The sequence below is a fragment of the Takifugu flavidus genome, chromosome 8 (genome assembly GCF_003711565.1).
Source record: "Takifugu flavidus isolate HTHZ2018 chromosome 8, ASM371156v2, whole genome shotgun sequence".
NCBI lineage: Eukaryota > Metazoa > Chordata > Actinopteri > Tetraodontiformes > Tetraodontidae > Takifugu > Takifugu flavidus.
Genome location: NC_079527.1, coordinates 15,166,708 through 15,181,666, shown reverse-complemented (window position 1 = coordinate 15,181,666; position 14,959 = coordinate 15,166,708). Strand labels below are relative to the sequence as shown.

Here is a 14,959-nt window from a genome sequence, read left to right as displayed (position 1 = left end):
TCCTGAAACTATCTACGTCAGCATGACCATCTTGTGGCTCTTTTGCTTCCACTTCCACAGACAGCTGCAGTTTCGGCAGAACAGCAGAAACCTTTAACATACTTTTATACGTCTGCATGTGACTTTACACTTGACCATCGTGTTCAGAGTCCTTCACCTCGAGGGAAGCTGCAGGTCAGATGTTTCTACGTGTGTCAGTTTCCATGTTGGCAGAGTCCCCGTGGGTGTAATTCAACCAGCAGGGTTCTCTTAAATTGCATCACTGTTCTTTTTTAAGTGTGTTCTCTATAACACAAGACATCACAACAACCTGCTAAATTCATGGGAAGAAATTAAAAGGTGTTGGAACTGAGTAAAAGCCTAAATCAGCAATAAAAATGTGGCATAAGACTCTTAATACATGTGTAATAATCAGGAAAGTGATCGTTTTTTTTTTGTGCAGTTTTGTGGAAGAATTGCATCATAAATTCTGAAAAACAGTTGCGCAATCAACTGAAGAGTTTTTTTTTTTTAAAAACACGCGAGACAGATTTTTTCTTACAGGAAGTGAAATCACCATCGAAATATCTGTCTCTTCCCCCGTTAATGTATGTTAAGCTTGAACATAAAAAGATACTCCATTTACCGCCATTTTCCCTAAATTAAATAAATAAATACTGAAGATGACAATATATACAGAATATTTGGCTCATTGCGGGCAAATACCCTCTGGCTCGGTGTCGTTTATCATTAGACCACTAGAGGCCACTGTAAGACAGTAAAAAACAGCCAGTACGCGGACCACGAACCCGAACTCGTTCTGAAGCTCAGAGACATAATCAGAAGAAGGAAATAATTCCAAAAATATTATAAAAATGGTAAAATCTTGTCTCTTACTGGCCGCAAAGAATATGACTTTAGTTTGAATGTATAAAAAAAAGACAAGCTATTACGTGCTGAAGAAGCCAAGTTCATGAATTGGATCCTTGTTGATTATTTGTTTTAACTATTTTTAGGAACTGAAGCCAGAAATGGATGTTTTGTTGATTTTGGTGTGTTTAAAAAGGAAGGCCTCTATTTCTAATTTATGTTTCTGTGAAAAAAAAACCCTCCACAAACACCCTCTTACTCCAGTAGTTATAAGTAGAATTACTTGAAATAGACAAGCTTCATGGCTGCAATTCTCCCCACACCCAGTTCCACTTTCTAATGTTAACTCGTTAACACGGCTGGTGCAAGCAGGTTGTGCTGGATTACAATGGTGTCCAACCACAGGCCCATGGGTTCAATCTCCAGGCATCCAGAACGCTGTCAGCAACAAAATGGTGTCTATGTAACAGGGATATATAATATTGTATTATAATTACACAAAATTGTTCTTTTGTTTACTATTGTTGAACATACCTGGTGTTTGTTTTACTGTGCTGTCTTGGTCCTCCAGTCACTTCTTCTGTATTTTATTTCTTCTTCGTGTGTTCCCCTTGGTGCACCTGTATAAATTCGAGGGTCGCGATTTCCTCTTCCCTTTTGCAATTCTCGTGTTGGGAAGAGGTCAGTCATCTTTTGTAATCCCTTGTTTTAAGTGTCTTTTTGTTATTATTTTGTCTTAATTTGTCACTCTTATAACACTACAGTTCTATTCAAGTCTATATTGAGCTCTGATGTTGCTCCGATGTAGTGTTTTATTGATGTGAACAGGTGCGATGGTGCTAACTCCATGTTGTCTTCTCTGTAGTTTGGGCTGGATCAGCAAATAGCGGCACATGTTAATTTTGCTGTTTTATTTTGACCAGATTAAACGGAGAGTGCCTCCAAAAGTTCAACTGTGTCCCGTGGCTACTCTACGCACCACAACCACAAAAATAACACAACGCAGACATACACCGGTCACATCTACAATCTTTTTAAACAACATCTGTATTCGACCCATAAATGAATGAAGCTCAGGTGTTGGAGGACGGACACGCAGAGTCAAAGAGGAAGCTGTCAGCTGCCATTCCTGGCGCTCCAGACTGTGTCCCTGCAGCTCTGGCTGATGTGATTTCATGATGAATAGGTGAGAAGAAGTGTCTGGACCATCGGTTCTCTCTGTGACCTCAACCCTGCGTACGTCAGGAGGTGACCTTTGAGAGTGGTGGCGTTCTTCCCTTCAGCCGCTGGTGTTCCTGTGGCAACACTGTGGGATTTTCACACATCAGGATAGAATGTCCGGAATTCTAGGGAAACATTTTGGCTGTGACTGGAATTACTAGTGTTGTTTGGGGCCGCGTGTGCATGTTTCTCTCAGGTAGCAGCCTCATTTTGGAGCAGATCAACTTTAATACTGGCGATGACAAGCGCACAGACCACGAAGGTGATCGGCCTCTGAACAATCCGCCCTTTCTCTTTCTATTAGTTATTTAATCAAAGGTCCAACTTCAGTCTCTTGGCTCAGAGCTAATTATCATATTTAGTCTCTGGATGAGTGGCCAGAGAAAATCAGCTCAGGTCTAACTTTGATATTTTTGGATATATTTCTACTTTGAATTCAATTTAGGAAGCATATATTATTCCAACAGCTGTAGTGTTTCCTTTGCAGGGTACTTTCATAGGAAACACCTGCACCAGTGGGTGTAGGTTTTCATCATATTCTGTAAATGTTCAACTGTTTCCGTGCACTTTCTGCCCGTATTTTCCCTCCGTGTTGAAGGTCTAAATGAACAGCTCATGTGGAAGTGATTTAGCTGTGATGTTTGATGTTAAAGCCAAAGTTAAGGAATGACATCATCACCTACACGCCTGACTAAAGGAAATCCGCGTCTGTGTGAGAGGATCAACTCAGGGCTGAAGTGTTGAAATGAGAGTCGCACAGAAAGGAGGAAGAGGAACTGACACGGTAATTCAGGCTGTGATTGTGATTCTGGGTCTTTATTTTGTGGGTGTGGTGCTGATCCAAGGATGGCTGACGTTACAGAACAGAATGTTTTACTGGAATAATGAGTCAGTGTAACTCATCAACATCCTGCTCAGACCTTCATTTGCACGTGACGTTTGACTCATGGCTGCAAAGCTGGACCTCTCTGTCCTCTTCACTTTCTCCCAGAAGGAGAAGCGGAGGCTCTGCCAATGACTGGACCATTTGGCCAAAACCTCAGACAAAAAAATGCCAAATGCAACTGGAGCTGCTCGTGTTATGTGTGTGTCAAACATTGTCCTTGGAAAAGAGTTGAGTCTGATGTGTAGCTGTTTCCTCCCGCGCTCTGTTTATTCTGAGACGTGTTCAAATCGGCCTCAGCGAGCTGGTACGGCCCAAACCCACAAACTGGCAGCATTTACCATTGTCTGGACTCACCGAGGTCACAAAAGGGTAATAAAAGAATACAGACAATACTGAGGGGGAAATCAGCTCACTTTAATCAACACCTGTGGTTCCGTGATAATTAGATCCCCACTAAAATGATGAACTTTATGGCTCATAATCAAACCAAGTTCAATCTAACTCTATTTTAGACTTTGGTGTTTTGATGGAAACCCAAGGGAAGACTTCCACGACAACACCAGGCCGCAGCTGTTGCTCGCGATTACTCAACCGTGAAGGTGTTTTGGCGCCACCTGGTGGCCGCAGATCGAGGTTGCGGCAGCGTTAATAACCGTAAACTAACAACATTTCCCTCTGAGCTCATTTTCCCACTTTCCCATTTTAGCTCCACTGTGACAGACGTGATAAAGACTGAATCATTCGATACAAAGCTATTGGAGTCAGTAATATTTCCCTTTGTTCAAAGATTTTAGCCTAAATTTTAATTTGGTGATTCTATACAGAAACTTTTCAGGAAATTTATATATATAAATATGTGTGTGTGTGTGTGTGTGTGTGTGTGTGTGTGTTTATAGAGAGCGAGAGAGAGAGAGAGAGAGAGAGAGAGAGAGAGAGAGAGAGAGAGAGAGAGAGAGAGATGTATATAGATATATATAGTTATAATAAGAAAAACATGCTTTTGTGTGTTGAGGCTGGAAAGTCTTTGCAGCGATTGGAAATGCCTCTGACATTCTTGGAATTGGGGGAAAACATGTGGCTCAGCTGCCAGGAAGTCCTCGTGTTCAGACAAACTGGTGCAGCCCATCTACAGCGATCGACCACCTGGAGCCCACCTACAGAGTCCCACATTCTTTCCTTTCTTCTCATTCTATTTATAACTGTTGTTACTCACAAGATGTCAGCACCGTCTGCAAATGCCTGATGCTGAAATTCAGAGAATATCCAAAATAATCATCTCAATTTTCTGTCATAAAGGCCTTTCAAATCAAGATAATTAGATCTACATGAGCGCAGCAACAACGAGGCTTCAGCAGCAACGTCACCATCAGCTGTCTGCTGCTGGCGTGACGTTTCTTTGGATTCAGCTGAGGTGTTTCGATTCTGAGTGGTTTGGATCTGGAGCAGCAACATCAAGAATCTTCCCTCCAACAGGGCCAGATCTTTGACTCTGATCTTTGGTGATCTCCGGGATCTTGACCTCCGACGGCGGCCGTTAGTGTGACGAAGTTGTGCGCTGCTCTTCTTTGGTTCACACAGATAAACTTTGCCTTCCACATGGTTACGCCTGCGGAGGGAGAAGCGTCTCAGCGGAGACCCGAGGAGCTGAATGTCTCACAATGGAAGAGATCAGGATGATTCAAGGTCAGGCCAACAACAGACGTGCTGCCTCGACACCACGGCAACCAGACGGAGGAAACGTTGATCCAAGTTACACATTATAAATGAGGGAGCGTTTAGATGGAGGGGCTCTTTTCTCTTCAGCTCTCCTTTCTGGGAACACCAGCGTTTTCCCCTGAAGGTGCATTAAAGCGGCAGCCTGTAAAAACAGCGGCGCGATAAGATCAACATATATTTGAGACATCGCCACAAAATCCCAGAAGGTTCTTTTCCTTGTGGACGTTTGGCCTCGTGTATTTTTCCTCCCCTCGGCGCGTCTTAAGCTGTGCAAACTCGGATGGCCACAAGACTGGAAGAGGAGGGAGGAGGGAGGGAGGCTGTGTGGGGAGCAGGGAGGAGGAATGCGAAACATTTCAGATGTTGCTCCAGCAGCTGTTTACACTGTCGTCAGCCTGTGACATCAGCGTCCAGACTTTATAAATGTCAGCAGGAGCGAAAATGAGCAGCGACTGGCTGAGACGGACGAGCTCCATCGGCACCAGCAGACCTCATGGAGCGAGCGTGGAGTGACGTGCTGATGGCGTCGGCTGTTCTGCTGTGTGTGGTGACACAGGTGAGCCCTGATTGCCCTCTGACCTTTCTCACCTCACTACTAATAATACTCAGGTTCATTTTTTACTGATCCGGGGGAACATGCTCTCATTTAAAGCTCATTAAAATGGTTATTGTTTGTTTATTTGTGGGTCAAACCTCAATTCAATATAATTGTGATACATTTTTTGCGTATCTCAAAGATAATTGATGGTAATTTGGACAAATCTTCTTGTGGAAATGTCTTATATTTTATATATTCTTTTTTACACTCCCAGAATCATCACTTTTCTGTGTGTGTTCTGTCTGTATGTGAGTTATCTTCAATATCAGCTTCATATTTGTGTTAGTTGCTGTACAGTTTTATTTTCCTTAATTTGTAGTTGTCACCAAGGTTTTTTTCTTCTTATTGTCTGTTTTAACAAATCGGTAAACAAGAAGAATAAGAAATCAAGCAAACCCACAATAGTAGATTATAGGATTCCCATTAGAGCTGCCTGTGTGTGATGGGGGGGGTCAGGACAGTGACCCCATGCTTGTTTGTTTATCTCCATGAGAACGTGCACATGCACGTGCACAGCAAAGTGTGGGTGTGGCGGTAGGCTTTTGGCTGTGTTTCAGTGCACTTTTTTCCTGTAACCTGTCCCCGTGTGTGTTCCCTCAGGTGTGCTCCCAGCTGTGTGACAGGCCCTGTCTGTGCCCCACCTCGGCCCCCCAGTGCCCCCCAGGAGTGCCCCTGGTGGCGGACGGCTGCCGGTGCTGCCCGGTGTGTGCCCGGCAGCTGGGGGAGCCCTGCAGCCACAGGTTTCCCTGCGACGGCCAGAGAGGCCTGCAGTGCGACTACAGTGCCAGTTCCCCGGGGGGCCCGGCGAATGTGTCGGTGAGGTTCAGGTCTGTGTGGGCGGGGCCGACGCTCGGCCCGCATGAGTGCGACAGCATGTGTTTAAAGTCTGCTCAGCAGAGCACGACAGGCTGCCGGGGGCGAGAAACACTTGGACTTCTGTTTCAAGGACTCGTGTTGACACTTTTCCTGTAACGACTGCTGTCTGGGTGTGATAGATTGCAGATACTAGACTTGAGACACAGACGGTTCTCAGTAGTGAGGCCCGGTTCTCATAAAACTGGACCGGCTCAGACAGCGACGCCTGTGTTTTCCACCCTCCTCACCTGGCCTAACTCGTCCACTTCCTGATTAACTTCCCACATCAGTAGGTCAGGGATGTGAAGACAGCTTCTGTTCTGCGTGCACATTTCAGGTCAGGAAGCGCTGGGCTGCGTGGTCAACGGCGTCACTTACGGCGAGGGCCAGTCCTTCCAGCCCTCCTGTACACACACGCTGTGCCGCTGCAGCGGGGGTGGGGTGGCCTGTGTGCCAGCCTGCCCTCTGGATGTCCGTCGTCCCACCCCAGACTGTCCCAGACCACAGCACATTCGGTTACCGGGGAAATGCTGCAAACAGTGGGTGTGTGAGAACCTGGAGAACACCGTCATTCAGGACGCCATCACAGGTGGGCCCTGTAATCCAGCTCTGCCCGACTGTTTCTACTCATGCTGACAGTGTCCATATTCCCCTTTAAAGTGTGTGTGTGTGTGTGGGGGGGTGCATTTTTACAAATTTCTTCCTAGTGGATGTCGTGGTGACGGCACTATTTCTTGTTTATATGAGATTTGTCATTAGAGGTCATGTCTGGAACATTTTACAGGAGCATTTTTATGCCCTCGACTGGGCGTGTCTGACCAAAGGAACATTCACAGTCTGAATATAACTCATGCTCTTCTGGAAACATCCAAACACTTTTTTTTATTCACAGTCACTGTTCCTGCTTTCATAACAGCTGTGTGAAAATCAAACACACAGGAAGACAGACACAGACCTTAGAAAAAGGTGTGTCTGAAAAAAGTGAAGTTTCAAACATCGACTCAGTCAAACAACCTGCTGACAGCAGCAGGCAAACATCTCCTGTTTCATTGGTCACTGCCAGAGGTCAGCTGGTTTTCAGGACAGGAAGCGGGTAGAGTTGGGGAGAAAATATGTGTTGTTTGGATTTTACTCCCACAAACTGAATTGTGAATTCATACACTGGACCATTTTGGGAAAACAAAAGATCAAATAATTCCAAAACCATTTTTTCTGGGGTGACTGGGATCACTCTGAATGGATTTCTTGGGTCTGGGTAAAATTTGCAAGGAGAAAGTAGCTGCAATTTGAAACATGCTCATCTTTTTATGTTTGACTTCCTCCTTTGTTTTCTTTAGCCACGAGGAAAACCGGGTTGTGGCCTTTTCTCCCGCAATATCATCCCCTGAACAAACTAGTCCCACCTCCCCCCACCTGTACGGCGAAGAGCACCCAGTGGAGCCCCTGTTCTCAGAGCTGTGGCGCCGGGGTCTCCACACGGGTTTCCAACCAGAACCCCGCCTGCAAGTTGCAAATGGAAATGAGACTTTGCAAAGTGCGGCCTTGCTACACAGTTCACCCAGCCCCCGAAGTGAGCGCTCGTCTTCATTACTGTCATTTCATTAGCCGTGACACACGTTGACCTTTGACCTCACCCGTTCTTCTAACATGCGTGTGTTTGTGCACGTCCAGGCAGGGCAGCAGGGGCAGTGTGGGGCCAGCTACACATTGCCAGGCCCCATTCGGCTGGTCCACCAGGGCTGCGTCAGTACTCACGCTTACAGGCTGCGCTACTGCGGCCAGTGCAGCGGCTCCTCCTGCTGTGTACCTCATCAGACCAGCACTGCTGAGGTGACCTTCCGCTGCCTGGCGGGGGCGCTGATACGGCGGCCCGTGATGATGATCCACTCGTGTGTTTGCAGCGACAGCTGCCCCTACGGGCCTTTTCGTAACCCAGCACTCGGAGGCTTCAGGCCCTGACAGGCCCGTAGGAGCGGGTTGATGAGGGGACTGAGGCCAGTGACTGAAGGTATTTCAATCAGCACACATTCTGTCACCAGGCCAACATATTAGAGATACTAAAACTGTGAGTGGGGACAATTGCTGACATTTGCTTCATTATTATACTCTTGGTCGTTATCGTGACGACAGAAAGGAGAACACCGGCAGTTCATAATCCAGCATTCGCCCCTTTATCTGTATCTAGTTCATCCACTTTTACTAATTAAATAATATGCAGTCCACCCCTCCCCCCCCCCACCCCCCATCCTGCTGATCCACTTTAGGTTTGTTTCAATCTCCAAGTCAGAGGTGATCATGAAGTAATTTAATAAAATAAAACAAAGCAAATGTACACATGACAGCACTTTTTTTTTTTTACCACTAATAATACACATTTTCTAATGATAAGAATTAACAAGTAAGTCAAAGATATACATATGGTAGCATGTGTCAAGGATAGAAGTGAGTTTAATGTATATGGTAATTTTAGAGGCCTGCACTGATAAAAACCTTCAATTGCAAGTAAAATCTAAAAGTCAGGAGTTAAAATGATATCTAATAGTGTCTAGTTTACACTAACTGGTGTTTCCAGAGTCAGAAATGTTTGATAACTTGTTAATTTTATGACACCAGTCTCTGTGTTGACTGATTTTATTCTCTAATGTGAGCAATGCAACTATTTGTTTGCACAGTTTTGCTTGTGATGATTTTGCACTTCTTCGTTTACTGTTGTAGATAATTCTGCGCAGATGTCTCCTCTCTATACTGTAGTTGTATGTGTGGTACTATTTCAGACCTGAGTTGGTTTCATGGTTTCTTTATAAAACCACCTCTCCTATCCATCATGGCGGACCTAAGATCTCCTTTGGTTTTGGTCCTAACATCCATATTTGTTTGAGACGATGTTTGATGGTGATGTTATTTGTGTGTGTTTGGAGACGTGAGCCTACTTGAGGGCTGCTAAGAGTTTGAGTTGTTTTGATGGTCTTATTGTTGTGTCAGGACGTTTCAAAGTAAATACATATTAAAAATGTGTTTTTTTGAAGCTTTACACTTGTGGTTTCCTGTCTGTTTTCCTCCATCTGCCTAATCTTCGTGCTGATCTTTGCCAGATCTTCATGCTTGTTTTGTATTTGAGTCTCAAATTCAGATCAGATTCCTCAGTTTTCCTGGAATCCTGATGTGTTTCCTCTCAAAACTGATTTTTATGAAGGATTATGCTGCCACGGTGTCACAGACAGAAAAATGCAACCAGCTCAGTATCAGTGAACAAATGAGACAACCTGTAGTGACAAAATAAGGTTCTGAGCACAGGGGCTGTGAACAGAAACAATTTGAAACTCAAATCTATTTCTTCATCTATTCAAAGCAGTTTTAAATTAAATGCATGTAGATTTTAAATAGTAGTCCAAGACTTTGTATGTTGGTTGAGGTTCATTCAATCTCATTGTTTCTCAGAATGCTAAACATCACACTTGTACTTTGACTCGATGTTTCTGTTAGTCATCAACACAAATCAACTCTTTCCGATGTACAGATTTGGGTTATTTCCCTTCTGTCACATAGAAGCAGGAACAGGAAGTCTTCTCTGCAGCATGCAGCCACACCTCGGGGAGCACGTTTCAGAGCGGAGCTGATCTCTGTCCAGAAGACAATGAATAACAGCTCCTGTCCTCGTGTCAGCTTTAGTTTCACGGGCAAATTCCTGCCTCCTGTTTACATCCTGGTGTTCTTCATCGGTCTGGCGGCTAATGGATGGGGACTAAGATCTCTGCTGAAGAACTGGAAGAAACTGGGCAACATCAGCCTATTTGTGCTCAACCTGGGAATTTCAGACGTTCTCTACCTGCTCACGCTTCCATTTCTGGTGGTCTACTACCTCATGGGGAGTCGATGGATTTTCGGACAGACATTCTGCAAGATAACAAGATTCTGCTTCAATCTTAATCTGTATGGCAGCATCGGGTTCCTGACGTGCATAAGTGTGTACCGGTACCTGGCTATTGTCCATCCGATGAGAGCGATGGGACGCATCACCTTCACCCACTCTGTGATTATCTCTGTCACCACTTGGCTGTTAGTTGGAATTCAGTGTCTTCCAGATATGTTCTACATCAAAACATCTAAGACAAACACTGAGAAATGCTTTGATACCACCGATGACGAGTATGTAGAGAGTTACCTAAAGTACAGTCTTGGATGGACGTTCATGGGATTCTGCATCCCGCTCCTCGTCACACTGGGCTGCTACGGACACGTGCTTGTTGTTCTCTGCCGGAAAAATACAACTGACAAGGTATTAAAACAGAGATGTATGAAGCTGTTGTTCCTCCTGGTTCTTCTTTTTTCTGTTTGTTACATCCCCTATCACATACTCAAGAACCTCAACCTTTGGTCAAGACTTCAGTTCATTTGGAAGGTGTGCCAAAAATGGTCTAACGGAGTGTACATCGCCCGTCAGCTCAGTCGTGCCCTTGTTTGTTTGAACAGTGCTCTCAACCCTCTGGTTTACCTCCGTGGAGATGAAAACATCCTGGCTCCTCTCAGAAAATGTTTGCAGCCAGCTCAGGAACCTGCCACACAGGCGACAACCCTTTTTACTCGAGGTTCTCTTCCATCAGCCGTCTGATACAAGCTTATTTTTTATGTGCACCTGCTGCTTTATATCACTGTTGCTTTCATCCGTCATACTCAGATGAAATAATAAAACATTCTTAAGGAATCCGTTTCTTCTCTGATAGTACAGGGTGGGTGGGGGGAGGTGCGGAACTTCAATTTAAACGCAAGTGAAACAGAAATGCACGAGGAGTAGTACAAAGTGAGAGATTTAGTGAAACCAAAATTCTATTCAGCCATGAAAGGAAAACCACAAGCAGCACCTGTCTGGAACAAGCTGCGTGCAACACCCGCTCCAACGGATCCACTTCTAATGAAAGTCACTGATTAAACATTATAAGATGTAGATCACAGGATCTTTGAATGGAAAAAAGTGTGTTTTATACATTCATAGATCGTGAGACAAAGTTGGACACCTTGACTTGGAGACAGAACACTGAGGAATTGCACCACAGTTGTAGTTTTTAAAGAAATAATTTTATTTCACACTGGATGGACGCGCACGTTGCTGACAAATGGCGAAAAGTCTTAAGCTCATCAGTGAAATGTTTAGCACATATTCAACAACCATTTAACTAATATTCTATCACCAACCCTTTTCCTCCAATAAGGCTTCAGTATTATTTGCACACCTCAACACTCCTGCAGTTGACCTGGTTTGGTCAGTTGTAACCCATAAAAAGAAACAAGGCAACAACTCTAGCTTGCGTGAGGGGGAAGCAGAGCTTACAGTGAATGCATAATCAATTTCACATGAAGTTACCACTGGTAGAGCAACGACGCTCCACTTTTATTCAACCAAAATGAAGTGGGAAGATTCAAGCTGGCTAAATCCTACAGCTAGCTTTGCAGCCTTCAAAAGAAATGGATTAAAGTTACAACCTAAAATTAGAAGGTTGAACAAGGTTCATACACCTGTTTTCTCGAGAATATTCTTCAGAGTATTGGTCAGAGTCTCAACATCCAACGTTGTGACATCGACCATCTCAGCAGCCCCCCGCGCCTTCATGCGTACAAAATTATCAATCTGGTCAAAGATGAGAGGAAGGCCCAGGATCGGGACCCCATGGTAGATGGCCTCATAAATACCGTTAGTGCCCCCATGCGACATAAAAAGTTTGGTTTTCGGGTGACCTAAGATATCATTTTGAGGCAGCCATTTAACCAGCATGGTGTTGTTTCCCAGACTGGTGGGTCTTTTTCCGATGTGTCTCCACACCACCTTCTGAGGAAGGTTGGCAAACGCTGATGCAATGATCTCTGATAACTCAGGGCCAAGATCGCCCAGCAGAGTCCCCAGTGACATGACGACCACCCCGTGCTCACCAGAACTCTGCATAAAATCCTCTAAATCTGCTGGAAGAGGCTTAGAAGGTTTGCCCTGAAACCCTCCGATGTAGACCACATTGGGCATGGTAGGACGAGGAAACTCGAATATAAAATCAACTCGCATTAACCAGAGATCAGCTCCCTGCATGAGAGACATGACGTTGACATCGGGACCAAAATATTTGTCACACACTGCTTGGTAAGGGGGATTTGACACAAAGTAGTGCATGTACAGTAGACCAACATGATATGAGAGATGACATTTTTCATTCTCTGAAAAATGTCCATTTTATCAGACTCATAAAAAAATAATTGGGGAACGTAGGAGAGTGGAGAAGGTGCGATGGCGAAATGTCCATCTCCATTGAAAACCCAGCGAGCATTGAAAACCAGCGGTAGTTGGAGATAGTGCGCTAACAACACTCCACCTGGAAATGCAGGATCTGTCAATAAAAGGTTGTACTCATTGTTTTTCAAAATCGTAATTAGCGTCTCATTCTCAAAGATGTCGATGACCATCTTGGCCACGTCATGCTGATTCTCTCCAATCATTTGGATTAGGTTTTGATAAAATTCAAAAAAAGCCCAGAGTGAACCTTCCCTCCGCCGATCTCTATTGACCTCTTTAAGAAAGAGGTCATGAAGTCTTGACTCTCGATGTGATGTGAGTGGTCCTGGGCAATGGTGATGGAGGTGTAGTAGGGCGAGACTTCAGAAATGTACCAGCTGGTGGACGAACGTATGACTGTTATTTCATGGCCCCGAGAGTGAAGCAGCTCCAAGAGGATTTTCATGTTCAGCCAGTGGCTCCCATCTAGAGGGTAAACAAGCACTTTTCCTCCATCACAGGTGGAGGACAGAGCTGCTGAGAAGAACACCAGGAAGGTCAGGACTGGATATGAAGCCATCACTGCCAAGAAGAGGCAAAGGTTATTACAAACATTATTAATTATTATTAGTAGTAGTAGTGTAGTAGTAGTAGTAGTAGTAGTAGTAGTAGTATTCATAAACACCGTGTATCCAACGACTACAAAACAGTATACAATGAATCTGTTCCGGCTGGCACAAGAAGTTGAATGACTGAGGATGTCCCCCCCTCCGTTTGACGCTGGTCTTCTTTCAACCGTTGTTTCCTTGTAAATGAATGAGGAACCAAATGGACTTCATCTGTTCTCCCAGTCTCCACCACACCCTTCCTAAATTTCCATTTCAAGCCTTCCTTTTGCTCTCAATTAACATTTCACAATAAAATACCATTTCAATTTCCTCCTTTTGTATACAATTTACATTCCACAATCAAATTCCATTTCAATTCCCCCCTTTTGATCCTACTTGGATCAACCTGATTTTGACAGTAAACTTGAAATACATCAGTAACTTAGTTCATCTTTATAATCCTCTTCCAGTTCACATTCGGATGAATCTTCGCTGGAGTCAATGTTGAGCCAGCTGTTTGTAGTGACGACAGGTGTCTCTGGTGAAACTGCTTCTTCTTCGTTAGTTCTTAAAACTTCATAGGTCAGATGCATCACTCTTTCTCCCATCATTCTATTAATCAGCTTCACCAAGAGAGCCCTGATACATGGTATACAGCAACAACCACACAACACAAGAATTGCTGTAAACACTGTTAATGATGTTAGTACTGATGTTATGAGTGTCCGATATTTCCCAAAAACACTTAGCCACTTGTCCCACATACTGGTGTCAACCCCCAAGTGTTCTTTCATTGTGTCGCTTAAAGTCCTTAGTTCATTCACCGCCCGTGTTAGCTTTCCCATGGGGCCGGTGTTGTTGGGGATGAATGTACAGCACTCGGTTCCAAACATTGAGCACACTCCTCTTTCGGCAAGGAGCATATCCAACGCCAACCTATTCTGGAATGCCATCATGGAAGTTGCACGCAGCTGCTCATGCACTGCTTGGAGTCCATCCCTGGTGTAGTTGGCCAGTCGCTGCACATTGTAATGGATATAGTTGATTCTGTCCACATTTTGTTTATCGTGCACCACCAGCAGATGGTGCTCTCAAAGCCCGCTGCAATCTGATTCACCACTTTGTACTCGTCGGGCACTCCCCGTGGTATTCCTATAGCGTCGATGTAGGTTGAATCTTGGCCCGTGCTGTCTGCGAACCTACGGATTCTGGTTGAAGTTTGTGGGAAGAGTGTATGAGATACCGATCCTGAAACAATTATGGCAGGCAGGATAAGATTTACAGGGGCACAAATTCCTGTCCATTTGGATGGCAGAATGCTTCGCAGGACATTCCCTCCACACCACCACCAGAGGTCAGCTCTGGCCACCTTGTATTGTCCGGACAGTGAGTTGACGGTCGTCTGGCACCATGTGATGTTTACATTTCCTAGTGGGGTGGTTCCTGGAGCATTATTTGTGAAGCATGTGAAGTTCCCTTGTGCAACATCAGCATTAAATATAGGTGGTGATCTTGTCTTTTCTACAACTGGGAAGGGCTCTTCACAGCCTGAGCAGGAAGTCATGATTGATTTGGATAGGAGTTCTGTCAGACATGTTGCGTTCAGACCGGGAGGGGGAGGGACTATTCTTAACACTGGACGGGGTCCCAAGCATACAGTGCAGTCAGATCTTGCAGCCGTCCCTGCCTGTTCTGCTAACAGTAACCAGTTATTTGTGGATCCCGAAATACCAGTCATGATTTCGAAATAATCATCCACCGTGGGTTCTAGGACTAGCTTGATTCCCGAGGAAGTGGCTTTAGGTGAGAGGACAGCAGGCATGGGGTCTATCGGGGTGCCATTGGGACGATCCACACAGAGCTGCAACAGGAAACTAGGATCAGTTCCATCCTTCCATGGCCACATCAGGAACAACCAGCAGCCGCTCCCGTCAGGATCATCAAGGAGGCTTCCTTTTGTGAGATTTACTGTC

General features: G+C 44.9%; 2 protein-coding genes and 1 pseudogene across 2 annotated transcripts; 2 read left to right on the top strand and 1 right to left on the bottom strand.

Annotated features, from left to right (window-relative positions):
- The first annotated feature begins 5,019 nt into the window (after nt 1–5,019).
- Nucleotides 5,020–9,156, top strand: ccn5 (cellular communication network factor 5). The gene is given in 6 exon segments (XM_057039769.1): nt 5,020–5,228; nt 5,871–6,054; nt 6,057–6,086; nt 6,463–6,714; nt 7,463–7,695; nt 7,797–9,156. Coding segments are annotated over 6 exon segments (1,050 nt in total). The 5' UTR covers nt 5,020–5,165; the 3' UTR covers nt 8,085–9,156.
- A 152-nt stretch (nt 9,157–9,308) lies between these two features.
- LOC130529496 (P2Y purinoceptor 1-like) lies at nt 9,309–10,827 on the top strand. Its single transcript, XM_057039770.1, has one exon. The coding sequence runs from the start codon at nt 9,760–9,762 to the stop codon at nt 10,732–10,734; it is 975 nt and encodes a 324-aa protein (XP_056895750.1). The 5' UTR covers nt 9,309–9,759; the 3' UTR covers nt 10,735–10,827.
- A 349-nt stretch (nt 10,828–11,176) lies between these two features.
- Nucleotides 11,177–12,992, bottom strand: LOC130530335 (UDP-glucuronosyltransferase 2B31-like; annotated as a pseudogene).
- Between the last annotated feature and the right edge of the window lie 1,967 nt (nt 12,993–14,959).